This window comes from Neomonachus schauinslandi, chromosome 7, assembly GCF_002201575.2.
Source record: "Neomonachus schauinslandi chromosome 7, ASM220157v2, whole genome shotgun sequence".
NCBI classification, from domain to species: Eukaryota; Metazoa; Chordata; class Mammalia; order Carnivora; family Phocidae; genus Neomonachus; species Neomonachus schauinslandi.
In genome coordinates this window covers 109,899,428-109,914,246 of record NC_058409.1, presented here as the reverse complement: position 1 = coordinate 109,914,246, position 14,819 = coordinate 109,899,428, and the positions used below count along the sequence as shown (strand labels likewise).

General features: G+C 42.4%; 1 protein-coding gene across 6 annotated transcripts in view; it reads right to left on the bottom strand.

Annotated features, from left to right (window-relative positions):
• CSNK1A1 (casein kinase 1 alpha 1) overlaps positions 1-14,217 on the bottom strand; it is a 49,045-nt gene extending 34,828 nt beyond the window's left edge. For all 6 annotated transcript variants that reach the window (XM_044917154.1, XM_021700732.1, XM_021700746.1 and 3 more), the window contains exons 1-2: positions 13,525-14,217; positions 12,797-12,903 (exon numbers count right to left, since the gene is read on the bottom strand). In XM_044917154.1, the coding sequence (XP_044773089.1) occupies positions 12,797-12,903; positions 13,525-13,647 (230 nt within the window). In that variant the 5' untranslated portion in view covers positions 13,648-14,217. The remainder of the gene's footprint in view (positions 1-12,796; positions 12,904-13,524) is intronic.
• Between the last annotated feature and the right edge of the window lie 602 nt (positions 14,218-14,819).

Here is a 14,819-nt window from a genome sequence, read left to right as displayed (position 1 = left end):
TCCATTTACAATAGAAATACAGATTGTCCTCAATTTACCATGGGGTTATATCCTGTTAAACCCATCCTAAGCTGAAAATATTCTACGTGAAAAATGCATTTAATACACATAATGTACTGAACATCATTACTTAGCCTAGCCTACCTTAAATGTACTTAGAACACTTAAATTAGACTACATTTGGGCAAAACCATCTAACAAAGCCTATTTTATAATAAAGTGTTCAATATTTCATGTAATTTATTAAATACAGTACTGAAAGGGAAAAACAGAATGGCTGTATCGGAGTAGAATGGTTGTAAATACACCAGTTGTTTACCCTCATGATCACCTGACTGGGAGCTGCCTCAGCGCTGCTGCCCAGCAACTTCCCGAGAGTGTCACATCACATATGCCAGCCTGGGAGAAGATCAAATTCAAAGTATGGTTTCTACTGAAGGCATACCACTTTCACAGCATCATAAAGTCTAAAAACCATAAATTGAACCATCCTAAGTCTGGGACCATCTTACTAGATTCAGTTAGAAGTTCATGAAAATAAAGATGTAGGGGCGCCTGGGTGGCTCAGTCAGTTCAGCGCCTGCCTTCAACCCAGGTGATCCCAGAACCCTGGGATTAAGCCCCACATCGGGCTCCCGGCTCAGCGGGGAGCCTGCTTCTCCCTCTGCCTGCCGCTCCCCCTGCTTGTGCCCCGTCAAATAAATAAAAAAAAATTTTTTTTTAAAGATTTTATTTATTTATTTGACAGAGAGCGAGCGAGAGCAGGAGCACAAGCAGGGGGAGAGAGAGAAGCAGGCTTCCCCTAGCAGGGAGCCCGATCCCAGATCATGACCTGAGCCGAAGGCAGACACTTAACGACTGAGCTACCCAGGCACCTCAAATAAATAAAATCTTAAAAAAAAAGAAACAAAAGAAAACAAAAAAGATGTAATTTTTTTCTTATCCCCCCCTTGGGAGGTTATATCCCTACCAGGTTAAGAATCCCTGCTTCGAAACCAATTTTTTTTTTTTAAGATTTTATTTATCTATTTGACAGAGACACAGCGAGAGCAGAAACACAAGCGGGGGTGGGGGGGAGAGGGAGAAGCACGCTTCCCAACGAGCAGGGAGCCCGATGCGGGGCTCAATCCCAGCACCCCGGAATCATGACCTGAGCCGAAGGCAGATACTTAACGACTGAGCTACCCAGGCGCCCATCGAAACCAATTTTTTTGTATTTTTTTAATTCAGTTTTTAATTTTAATTCCAGTCAGTTAACATACAGTGTGATATTAGGTTCAGGTGTACAATATATGATTCAACAATTCTATACATTGCTCATCATGGTAATTGCACTCTTTAATCCCCATCACTTATCCCCCATCCTCAAAACTAATTTTTTAAGGTGAAGAGACCACAGAGTAAGATCTGAGAGTTGGGTAACAAATATATGTTTTATTTAGCAATACTACCATCAACTAAAATAATCTGCTTTCCTTCTTCATCCTAATCCTCCAAAACTGCTACTACTAAATCCTTTGATCACAATACAGCCTTGAATTAATGCTGTAACATTTTCAAGTTCCTTAGTCTCCTTGTTCCTTGCCGTTTGCCTTCAAAGATGTATAACTGTTCCTTAATCCAAAAAATTATAAAAACACAAAACCAAAAAATGTGCCTTATATATGACCACATCACTATCCAGTACTAAAGGTACTATTTATTGATCCATTCAATATTTATGGTATCTAACAAGACAAAACTAAATTAATTACTGCTCTCATAGCTTACAGCAGTGTGCGCATGCAAATAAAAAACGTGATCGGCACCTAGGTGGCTCAGTTGGTTAAGTGGCCAACTCTTGATCTCAGCTCAGGTCTCAATCTCAGGGTCCTGAATTCAAGCCCCACACTGGGCTCCACCCACACTGGGCTCCACACTGGGCATGGTGCTTACTTAAAAAGAAACAAACAGAAGTGAGGAAGGAGAGACCAGTGCTGAGAGGGTCCAGATGATGGCAACCCAATCTATCTTTTAGAGAGAGTCATTAAGGAAAGCTTTTCTGATGAAGAAGCATGGTTAATTCTTGGAAGTATAAAATGGAAGATGGCCAGGTAAAGGGGTGGATGGGAGTTAGTGTGCCTGAAGTTTGGTATTCACAACAAACTTAAAAGAAGCCAGCATGGTTGGGACACAGTGAAACAAGATCACTTTATTTCCTTGTTTACCAGTTAACAAATATTCTAAAATCAGATTATGGTGATGGTTGCACAACTCTGTACACACACTAAAAACCAATGAATTGTACATTTTAAATGTGATGATTTATGTATGTCAATTTTCTCCTTAAAGCTGTTACAAAAAAAAAATCTTTTTCCAGGGAAAGCTGGCTGGCTCGGTCAGTAGTGTGTGAGACTTCTGATCTCAGGGTTGTGAGTATGAGCCCCACAGTGGGTACAGAGATTACTTAAAAAAAAAAAATTTTTTTTTTTTAAGATTTATTTGCCAGAAAGAGAGCACGCATGTGCACAAGCAGCGGGGAGTGGCAGGCAGAGGGAGAAGCAGGCTCCCTGCTGAACAAGGAGCCCCATGCAGGACTTGTTCCCAGGACCCTGGGATTATCATCTGAGCTGAAAGCAGCTGCTTAACTGACTGAGCCACCCAGGCGTCCCAAAAACAAAATCTTAAAAAATAAAAAAATTAAAAAAATCTGTTTCTCCAATCTCTGTTTTAATATTTATTGTACCTATGTGCCTGAAGCTGCAGGTAAGTGCTATAGGCACCCTTAACAAGCTCTGTAGATAATTATTATGCATGGTTAATGTTTGAGAAATAAGTATTCACAGGGAAGCATAATGGGGTCCCACTGACCTGACCAATCAATGCAGTCTCTAGATGGTTCAGGGTACTATTTAGGGCTTATACTCAGGATACTATCCCTTTGATGTTAAGGAAACATGTCCTCACACTGTCTGAGATTTACACATCTTTCCTCCTAATTTTCAGTAAGAGAGATGAATTCACAACTATATGCCAGATGCATTGCATGTGCTCAAAAAGAATGAAAGTCTCACAAAATTTTTTCTGTTCACTGAAATATGCCCAGTATCTTAACTATGCCTGGCACATAATAAGCACTCATACAGGTTTGTTGACTGAATAAAAGAAATACTCGCTTATCCTCTAGAAAGTACTGTAGGAGGTACTGTAAAGTATATTAAGTTTCTAAGACACTTTTGAACATCTGAGCTTTCATTGGAAGAGAAGCTAACATTACTCTGTTCTCTCGGAGGGATACAAGGTATTAATATTATGGAGGTTCAAAAATGGGAACACCAGGATTTCAGTAAGTGGAGCCCAGTGGTAAGAGTAATTTTAATCAAGGAGCACCTGGGTGGCATAGTCCGTTGGGTGGCCAACTCTTGGTTTCAACTCAGGTCGTGATCTCAGGGTCATAGAACTGAGCCCCGTGTCAGGCTCTGCACTCAGCAGTCTGCTTGAGACTCTTTGCCTCTGCCCCTCCCCAATGCACCCCCCTTCATATAAATACTCTTTAAAAAAAAAAAAAAAAAGAATTTTAATCAAGGAAGAACAGCCAAAAAGAAAACAATCTAACCTAAATACATAATGAACAGCATAGTAAAGAAATGGAAAAGAATGGTATTTATGTGAAGGTATAAATCCCAGTTTCCTTAGAAGAATTTCATTATTTTAGCTGTTACCAAGAACAATGTATTAAACACTTCTAATGTAACTAAGACTTGGAAAATGTGAAACTTAAAACTTATAAATATTTCATGCTATTACCTTCTAACAAAGCAATTTATAATCAAATCTCACACTCCCCTTTCCATAAAAGTCACCTTAAGGACAGGACAGTCTGGTAGTGTAGGCCAATTTAATAAATAAGTACTTAAAGCAGCTTCCAGATGAGCTGAAATACAGGATAACCTGAATTTCAGGTTAATCTGAACACCTCTCTACTATACACTTAATGATGGCACAAATGAAACATATGGATGACAAATATGATGTATGCTTAGCCACTGTCACCATCTTGTCTCCCTTAAGAAAAAAATCTCCAGTACAAAAGTTGCAACTTCCAGATGTTGATGAACAAGAACCAAAAGAAATTCCAAAGGCCAACACAACTAAGAGATACTAAGAGATGCTAATAGATACTTAAGCTGCTAAATGTCCACAATAGCAAGCCTTCACTGTGAAATTAATGGACGTTAGCATTTAATGATATGGCAGTATTTTTATACCAGCTTTCAAAGCTAAAGAACGAGTACAGCCACATTTCCATTTGTAAATTTGCTGCCAGCTAGTGAGTTCAGCTGAATACTCAAGAAATACTAAATACTACAGAGATGATAAATATTCCCATTAGGAACTATGCATACATCAGGTACTCCCAAAGTTCTATAAATGTGTAAAAGAAGTCAAACTCTCTATAGGGTTCCATTAAAAAGTAAATGTAGGGGCGCCTGGGTGGCTCAGTCGTTAAGCGTCTGCCTTCGGCTCAGGTCATGATCCCAGGGTCCTGGGATCGAGTCCCGCATCGGGCTCCCTGCTCGGCGGGAAGCCTGCTCCTCCCTCTCCCACTCCCCCTGCTTGTGTTCCCTCTCTCGCTGTGTCTGTCTCTGTCAAATAAATAAAATCTTTAAAAAAAAAAAAAAAAGTAAATGTACACTGATAGGGGCACCTAGGTGGCACAGTTAAGTGCCCAACTCTTAGTTTCGGCTCAGGTCGTGAGATGGAGCCCCACTCTGGGCTCCACACTGAACAGAGTCTGCCTAAAATTCTCTCTCCCTCTGCCCCTCCCCTGCTTGCTCACTCTCTAAAAAACTGAATGAATGAATGAATGAATGAATATAAAATAAAAGAATTTCCTTATTGAGTCATTAGTGCCTTTTTAGCCAACACTAGGCTAAAAAACAAAAGATACCTCTATCAGCAAGACATGGTTCTTTCCCTCAAGGAATTTCTAGAATGCTTTCTTACAGGAATGCATCTGGAACATGGGAGTACAAAAATGGTTTCAGATATTGGTGTTACTTTCCAGAAATCAAAGCATTTGATTATATGGGACTACAGTGTACTTTCCAGTGCCATGTTTCCTGGTATAGATTTCCTGAATTAACCTCCTAATTCATAGGAGGAGGTAAGTTAAGAAACCAGCCTTACCAAATTGCAGTTCTAGAAAAGATGGGAGTTGGTGGGTATGGGCAGGAAAGAACAATTATAACCTTGAAATATGGCACAGTAAAATGGTTCCTAAACTCTGCCATGTATCAGAATCACCTGGGGAGTTTTTTTTTTTAACTCTTGATGCCTAAGGCATACCCAAACCCATCAAATCAAAATATGTAAGACTAAGAGCCAAGTGTCATTTTTTTTTTTTAAAACTTCTCCATGTTATTCCAATGGGCAAAGTGTGGGAACCACTGGCACAGTCTGAAGATGCAGTAAGATCTATTTAAACAACACATTGGATGTGTTGAGTTTAGGCAAATTAACTATTCTGACTCTCACTTTATAGGAAACCCCAACTTACAGGATTGTTGTAATGATTAAATAAGACCATGTGCAACGTCTGAATAATGGTCAATTCTACTTTTCTTTCTTGCACATACATGGAAAAATGAATGTTTAGCCACACTGTATTCAACCAACTACTCACTTATTTCAGTAGTATGTACTAACATAATAAAAGGCAATTATACATTAAAGTTAGAACAAATTATTACCATATCAGAGAATGAAAGAGCCATAGTTTATCCTACTGATCTCATCAATTTTTTTTTAAAGATTTTATTTATTTGAGGGGCACCTAGGTGGCTCAGTTGGTTAAGCGTCTGCCTTCGGCTCAGGTCATGACCCCAGAGTCCTGGGATTGAGCCCCACATCGGCTCCCTGCTCCGCGGGGAGCCTGCTTCTCCTCCTCCGCCTGTTGCCCCGCCTGCTTTTGCTCGCACTCTCTAATAAATAAAATCTTAAAAAAAAGATTTTGTTCATTTGAGAGAGAGTGGGAGAGAGCACAGAGGGAGAGGGAGAGGCAGACTCCCAGCTGAGCAGAGAGCCTGATGCAGGGCTCGATCCCAGGACCCCAAGATCATGACCTGAGCTGAAGGCAGATGCTTAACCGACTGAGCCACCCAGGTGCCTCTGATCTCATCAACTTCCATAATGCATTAAAAAAATAAAACTCTTAAGGGGCACTTGGGTGGCTCAGTTGGTTAAGGGTCTCCCTTCAGCTCAGGTCATGATCCCAGGGCTTCCTGCTCCGTGGGGAACTTGCTTCGCCCTCTCCCGCTCCCCCCCCCACCAGCTTGTGCAATCTCTGTCAAATAAATAAAATCTTATTAAAAAAAAAAACTCTTAAGACCTAATTAATCTTATGAAATCCCTTTTATAAATGAAAGCTGACATTACAAATTACAGAATTCATTCTAGGTTCAAATCTACATGACATCGCAGAAGGATCCCTAACTTTTGACACTCATATAATGCTCTTTCCATTTCCTTTTATATTGAGGATCAGAATGTACTCTCCAGCTGAATCTTTTTGTACACTTCCAAAGTCCCCATTAAAACATACCCCACTGAGGACTTTCAGGCAAGGAAAAGGGAGTATTCCTGTTCTTCAAAGGAGAATGAGGCAAAGATCTCAATTGCTACTCACTGTTCACCACCCCACCTGATCATTTTATTAGGCAAGTTGTATAGTGTACTTCATGGTGATAAAAACATTATTAACCTATAGTCTTGCATACGGGCAAATCAACATCATATCCAGAAAAATATAATTATGGAAATATGATCCAAAAGACCAACTTAAAAATAAATAAATAAAACCTATCTTGCCACAAAATGTAGCTTACCACGGACTAGCTATATTCAAAAAAATCAAATATTCTTTATCTCAGTAGGGAGCGTGGGCTATATCACTGTATACATTTGTCAAAATTCATTTGATGGCACACTGAAAGCTGTGCATTTCACTGTATATAAATCACATGTCATTTAAAAAAAAAATTAAAACACATCCACGCTATGTGACTACTGGTCATTTAAATTTCAAGAGCCACCTGAGATTGTTTTAGAAACAAATACAATAACAAACCCCATCATTTTGGGGCACCTGGGTGGCTCAGTCGGTTGAGCGTCTGCCTTCGGCTTGGGTCATGGTCCTAGGGTCCTGGGATCGAGCCCCTCATCGGGCTCCCTGCTTGGTGGGAAGCCTGCTTCTCCCTTTCCCGTTCCCCCTGCTTGTATTTCTGCTCTCGCTCTCTCTGTCAAATAAATAAATAAAATCTTAAAAAAAAAAAACACCATCATTTTAACTAGGTATTCACTTATATTCTGAAAACTATTAAGGGGTGGCACCTGGGTGGCTCAGTCAGGTGTCCGACTCTTTGTTTCAGCTCGGGTCATGGCTTTGGGGTTGTGAGATTGAGCCTCACATTAGGCTTCCCGCTCAACAGGGAGTCTAACTGGGATTCTCATTCTCTCCCTCTCCCTCTGCCCCTCCCTGCTCTCTCTCTAAAGTAAATGGATCTTTTTAGGGGCGCCTGGGTGGCTCAGTCATTAAGCCTCTGCCTTCGGCTCAGGTCATGATCCCAGGGTCCTGGGATCGAACCCCACATCAGGCTCCCTGCTCAATGGGAAGCCTGCTTCTCCTTCTCCTACTCCCCCTGCTTGTGTTCCCTCTCTCGCTGTGTCTCTCCCTGTCAAATAAACAAGTAAAATCTTTAAAAAAAAAAATTTATGGGCGCCTGGGTGGCTCAGTTGGTTAAGCGACTGCCTCCGGCTCAGGTCATGATCCTGCAGTCCCGAGATCGAGTCCCGCATCGGGCTCCCTGCTCGGCAGGGAGTCTGCTTCTCCCTCTGACCCTCCCCCCTCTCATGTGCTCTCTCTCTCTCAAATAAATAAATAAAATCTTTAAAAAAAAAATTTATAAGCATCTAGTTAAATAATAACACAAACAATAAGTTACTTATGGGGCACCTGGGTGGCTCAGTTGTTAAGCGTCTGCCTTCGGCTCAGGTCACGATCCCAGAGTCCTGGGATCAAGCCCTTCATCGGGCTCCCTGCTCTGCAGGAAGCCTGCTCTCCCTCTCCCACTCCCCCTGCTTGTGCTCCTGCTCTTGCTCTCTCTCTGTCAAATAAAGTTACTTACATTTATAGAAGAGGTTTTCACTTTCTCTGAATGAGGCCAAATGCCATAAAGTGAAGGAGGCATAGTATGGCTCTGTAGCATCAAATGAAAAGGTGTGGGGTTTGTGAGCAGGCATGCTGACCTTGACATAAAGGTGAAAATGGCTCAGAGAAATTAGGAGTTAGGAGACTCTAGTAACCCTTCAGAGACTCAGTAATCTAATTTGTGAGATATTAGGCTGTATTCAGGTTTCATTTAGCTCACAAATGCTACTTAAGCATCATTACATTATTCCGCAACTAGAAATCCATTATAAACCGATATAAAGTACCTTTAGTATACTCTGCATGCATATAATACGTATGTATATATAGTAGTATATATAGATTCAGTTTCTACGAGTTAAAAATCACATTTCTCATGCACCCAGTAATCTGTAATAAATAAAGACGTATCCAGTGCAGATGTCATCTTTGTTCTCTGATAACAGCATTAGAACTTACTTGCAAGACATATGCTCAGTGCCAAAAAGCTAAGATTAAAATTTAAGCTGCTTTTAACACTGAAGAGTAAGGATTAACTAGTACTTTATAAATATCTTCTGTAATACTTGCCATTCAGAGAGGGCAAAAAAGTGGTTGAAAATAAGGCAACAATTCTCCCATGCCCCTCCCATCTTCTCTATTCATTTCCCTATAAAAATATATTCCATTAATTTACTTCCTTTTAAATGGTAACTGACAGTTTATCTGATGCAGATGGCATTTTTAAGAGTCTTGAGAGGGGTCTCTGTACTGAGTCAGGTAAGATCTAGACCTAACATCAAACTGTGATGAAATGCTTTCTAGCTACCATCATCCAAAAAGAAGTCTCAAAATTTCAGAGCTAGAAGTTCTACGATCCAACGAGGCAGGTGACTTATTTAAGCAGGAAACTCTGTTCAAATAAAACCCTACCTGAAAGCTCAGTATGCAAAACTTTTTCTAGAAGAGTAGGAAACCCTAAACTTTTCTGTCCAGTATTCTTCTTTCCTATTCCAAAAGAATTAGAAAATTACTAACATGGTAAAGTCCTCTTTGCATTTCACAGATGAGCAAACTAACTGATAGACCCAAAGAGGTTAAAGGACTGACTGACCCAAGATCATTGTCAATACCACATGATAGACCTAGAGCTTGGTATCATAAGTGCTTCTTTAGAGATCACGTTATTTCGATTCAAATTGAGTACCACAAAGATAAAGAAGATTGTAACAGAAATAATTTTTAATGAGCTTCCAGAAGTCAATTAACGATTTCAGTTTCTTAACTAAAGAATGACCCTAGTTTCTTAAAAACATGGAGACTAAACGCCACCCTCATTCCGCTCTTTACCCTGAATGCCATGCTTCTGCATTAACAACAGATCCCTTACCAAGTAAAAATGAGTCAGGTCGGCTATGTGGGCTAGATCATTTTCGGCCCTTGTTTTAGGATATCCGAAAGTATCTTAGTAAATTCAAGGGGTTTGGAGTGCAGGGGAGAAGATGGAGTTAAGTGTAATTACAGCAAAATCCAAATTGTTTTTTATTTATTTATTTTTTATTTTTTAAAGATTTTATTTATTTATTTGACAGAGAGAGACAGAGAGAGAGGGAACACAAGCAGGGGGAGTGGGAGAGGGAGAAGCAGGCTTCCCGCAGAGCAGGGAGCCCGATGTGGGACTCGATCCCAGGACCCTGGGATCATGACCTGAGCCAAAGGCAGACGCTTAACGACTGAGCCACCCAGGCGCCCCTCCAAATTGTTTTTTAAAAGTAATCTCTTCACCCAACATGGGGCTTGAACTCATGACCCCAAGATCAAGAGCTGCATGCTCTACCAACTGAGCCAGCCAGGCATCCCAAATCTAAATATATTTACATCCATCTAAAACAATGGATAACACATAGACTGCTTCATTAAATCTCAATAAACTAAAGTCAAAATAGTTCAATATTTACCAAATATTTACCTGTATGCTATATATAGGTGATGTGGAAATAGTGGGGAACAAACTGAGGGGATGGGAAGACGTTGCCACCCAAATAAAGAATGCTTATGTAAAGTCTTTCTACCCTTTTCACTTCAGTAGAAAAACAGTTCTCTCACACTTTACAACCAATGAACCACTATTGTTTCTATGTACCAGACTCCACCACTCCTAAAACAAATTTACTCTTTCCCCACCCTCATCCAATTACTACCTTCTGATTAGAGACTACTCCCAGAAGCCACACTGTATTCTTGGATGCCCTCCCCAACCAGTTCAACCAAGCTTTCTTCCTTTTTTTTTTTTAAGATTTTATTTATTTATTTGACAGAGAAAGACACAGCGAGAGAGGGAACACAAACGGGGAGTGGGAGAGGGAGAAGCAGACTCCCCGCTGAGCAGGGAGCCCGATGCGGGACTCGATCCTGGGACTCCAGGATCATGACCTGAGCCGAAGGCAGTCGCTTAACCAACTGAGCCACCCAGGCGCCCCCAAGCTTTCTTCCTTACATCCGGATCCTGAAATCCCATCTCTTCTCCCAGGAAGCGTTAATTTGAAAGCCAGGTTAATCTCTCTTTAGCTCCACCCAGTTAATAACTACAACTCTCTGCACTCAACATCTTATAATAGATGCCTGTTATTCCGGGCTCACAAGTTAATTTCATTTATTCATGTGCTTATTCAGTATATTACCTATGGCTCTTGTTGGTCTGTTATCAGCACTGCCTTTAAATAAAAGCTACCAGATAAAAGGGTTTAGCAATGAAAATGCCAGATGCTTAATGCTTTTTGAAAATTATTTCTAATACATTAAATTCAACATAATTTGTGAAATTTCTAAAACCTCCCAACATGGATGAATCTCAAAAGCATTATGGTAAGTGAGAGAAGTCAGACACAAATGACCTCATACTGTATGATTGCATTTTATGTGTAATTCTAAGAAAAACTACAGTACAGAAAGCAAATTGGGGGGGGCCAGGGGTGGAGAGATATGTTTAAAGGCAAAAGGAAAGCCGTTTTAAATTTTTTGGCTAACGCAATGGACTTTTTATTTTGACGAAATAAAAAGCTAGACATTTTAATAAAGACTTTTATTCTTTAAAAAAATTTTTTTTCATTCTTCCAGAGTAACATTCATTTTCCCAGCAGGAGGTTTTTTTTTTGGGGGGGGATAGGAATCATTTAAAATCTCCCCATCATCTTAGATTTCACATTAATCTACCTTACAAAATAAACCTGGAAGTTTCTTCTAAATAATTTCTCTCTCACAACCAAGAGAATATTTTATCATTCAACTTCTCCGTTAAAAACATCTATCAGCACTGGAGATTTTTTAAGGATAGTATTACTTGGGTTGCTTCCACAGCTGAATTAATGTATGCAATTCAGTACTTAATTCAAGATTTAAGGAATATAAACTGGAATAGAAAAAGAAATTACGTTAACTATCACTCCACTTAATTCTTAACTGTCTCTGGTTCTTTTTTACGAATGTTATTTTTAAGTGTTGAAAAATGGCTTGGCTTTACACTACATTTTAGCCTCTACTCCAGGAAGATGCTTTTTAATCTCAAAGTCAAACACAACCTTTAAAGTTAACCATTTAAAATATCCAATGTCTTTATGTGGTCCTCTTTTATCCTGATTACTATTGCTGTTTGCCTTCACCAATATCCCATCCCCCCAAAAGGCCACAATTTCCCTGATGTGAGGAGTTACCGATCAAGTAACTCAACAGGTTAAAGTTACTCATCACACTGTGGTTACGAGATTAATCTCTCTTTTTAATACAACTGATTTGAGTCAATTTCAACACAGTAGTGGTCAGACTGCCTTTGCCATTACAAAATTTAGTACACAAGCTGAAATGTAGCCAACATTACCCTTCATGAAAGAATAATTAACACTTATAAAGGGACTGTGAGGGATTTTGCATAGTATAATTTCATTTCATGTCGCATCTGCTGCAGGGATCACAAACAGACTGTCATTATGCCATCTCCTTCCTTGAACCCCACCGCCGCCCGCACCTTTATTCTTGGCTTTTCAAAGGTTTAATCCACTCAGAGCTGCTAAAGGGGGAAGCAAGGAAGAGTAACTTGTGAACCCAAGCCTAGGAAAGGGCAGGAATATGCGGTTGAGTCACGTCGTTCCGCCATTTTCTAAGCGGAGGAGGAAGACATGTTGGAACAAAAACACAACAAAAGAGCAGCCATTTCCCAAGCCAACTCCAATAGCAACCCGAACTGGCCGAACCCGGTCACTTGGCACCTTCAAATCCACTTCACTGGATAAACCTAAGAACATCAGAGGTGTCGGCGTAAAGAAAGCAGCAGACAAGCCGCGTAGGGATCAAAGATGACTCGCCTAACTTAACTGCAAATGAAAGCCTCGAGAGAAGAATGAGGGAAGCTAAATGGAGCAGTGTAACAAACTGAAATTCTAAACGAAGTTGGCAAACTAAAAATTTACTCAGTGACTGTGGTGTCTTACGGTTCTCAGGAAACCACCGGCTATAGTAAACCCAGGTAACTCAGATACCAAGGCCCCAATCAGCTGGTGCTATTGCCTTCCTCTACCCATTTCCCTCATGCCGTACTTCCCTCGGCGCACCGCCTGTTTGCTCACGGGGTCTTACCGTATGTGGGGGATGCCCACCCCACCTTGAAGAATCTTATAGAGTTTGCTCTCGTACAGCAACTGGGGATGCCTGGCCTTCTGAGATTCTAGCTTCACTGCCACTTCCTGCAGGGGAGAGAGGGGATGATGGCATCAACATCCTTAAGAATTCAATGTCACTTGGGAGAGGAGGGGAGACATTAGCAAAGCTCCAACTCGAGACTAGAAGGTGAAGTGAGAGGCTCAGAAGAGAAAGCTCTCTTTGTAATTATAAAACGAGGCAACCAGCCTCAAAGGCCTCTTCAGGGGGTAATGACGAAATCGGCACGTCCTCGAAGGTGCAGGAAAATGATTCATCCAGAAAACGTAATGAGAGATTTTGAAGGAAACTGACGATCGAAAGCAAGAACCCCAGTAGAATAAATCCATATAGTGGGGAAAACATGGGGATTAGAGAAATACGATTTTGCCGATCTCGCCTTAAAACGACAGCTTAAAAAGTTCGATTAAGGTACATTTTTAACAAGCTAGGAAACTTCATAGGTTCTCCCAACCCTTCTATCGGGTTCTTTGCCTTTTAGGGAAAGAGAGCGGGGGAGGCTCCTAAAGCCAGGAAAACTGGCTCCCTCTCTGGACTCCCCTCCCCAGTACGTGCCTGTGATAGGGAAAAGCCCCAGCACTTCGGGGATTGGGGCAGGGGGTGAGGACTGGCGCAGCGTGGTCGTGAACCCCACCCCGGGTGATTACCTCGCCGTTGGTAATGTTGATCGCCAAATAAATGTCCCCGAAGGAGCCAGACCCGATCTTCCGTACCAGTTTATATTTTCCTCCGACAATGAATTCGGCCTTGGAGCCGCTGCTGCTCGCCATCCTGAGAAATGAAGATGGAGGCTGGGGCCAAGCCCCGACACCTCTGAGGGGAGGACTGAGGCCTCAGGGGCTCGTCCGCGGAACAAGGCTGCGGAGGGGGGCGGCAGGAAACGAAAAACGTTGGCTCTTTCAAGGCGTTACAGGGCCCAGAATCGGCCGAAGGGAACCTGATCACCGCCGCTCAATCAGGCTTCTTTTCGCCAGGCCGCAGTTTGTGAGTGGGTTCCCTCGGTTACGAGGCTGGGCCACTTGTTTTTGGGCGGCCGCCGCTGGCTCGCTTTCACGGCGACGTCGCGGGCTGGAAAAGGGGCGCGGTGGTTTAGGGCGGCGATACCGCTGCCACCACTGCCGCCGGCTCCCGCCCAGAGGGACCCCTGTCACTCCGCCGACGCCGCCATCTTGTTACTCCGGCACCAGCCAACACAAAATGCCCCCAGTCCCCGGGAGCCGCTTCTTCACGGCGCAGAGCACTCTGGGAAAGGGATCTCGGGCGCTAGCCCCGGAGGGTCGGCAACGAGAGGGAGGGCGGAACCGGATCCGTGAGAGTCGCGGCCCACGCTCCGAGCGCCACCCCGTCATCGCCCAAATACGCATGCGTACTGTAACCCTGCTGATTGCGCAGGCGTGCGGTGGCCTCTCCTCACCCCCGCCCGGGGCTCACTTCCATTTCCGGTTGTTCGCTGTTCGGATCAAGCTACCTGTTAGTCACGTCGGACCCGCCTGGTCTCTGAAAGGCCGCGCGACATCGGGCCCCGAGAGCATGTTAGGGCGGAGTCACCTTCATTCTTCGTGGAAGACGGGAACTTCTGGCTTCCTTGGGAGTTTTGACCTTTGCTCTTTGAGGCGATTTTTAACCTTTGATCTTTCCCTGGGCCACTCCCTCAGACCGGCCTGTTCAGCCCAATTCTGTTTTGCGAGAGGCTATCGCCTCTGGTGGAGAGGAAGAGAAAAGCAGCCCTGGCCGGGCTGGGTTTGGTCAGAGCTCCGGGTTTTAGCAGTGTAACTGATGAAGTCTTAAGAATTAGGATTCTGCGCTCTAGGGAGTGTTGGAGAATCTCGTTTTACGGGAAGGGAAAAGAGGGAAAGTAGAATTATCTCATGCTTTTGTGTTGTTGCTCCACTGATACATTTGGTCCCCAGGGGGAAAAAACCCTAATACCCGATTCATGATT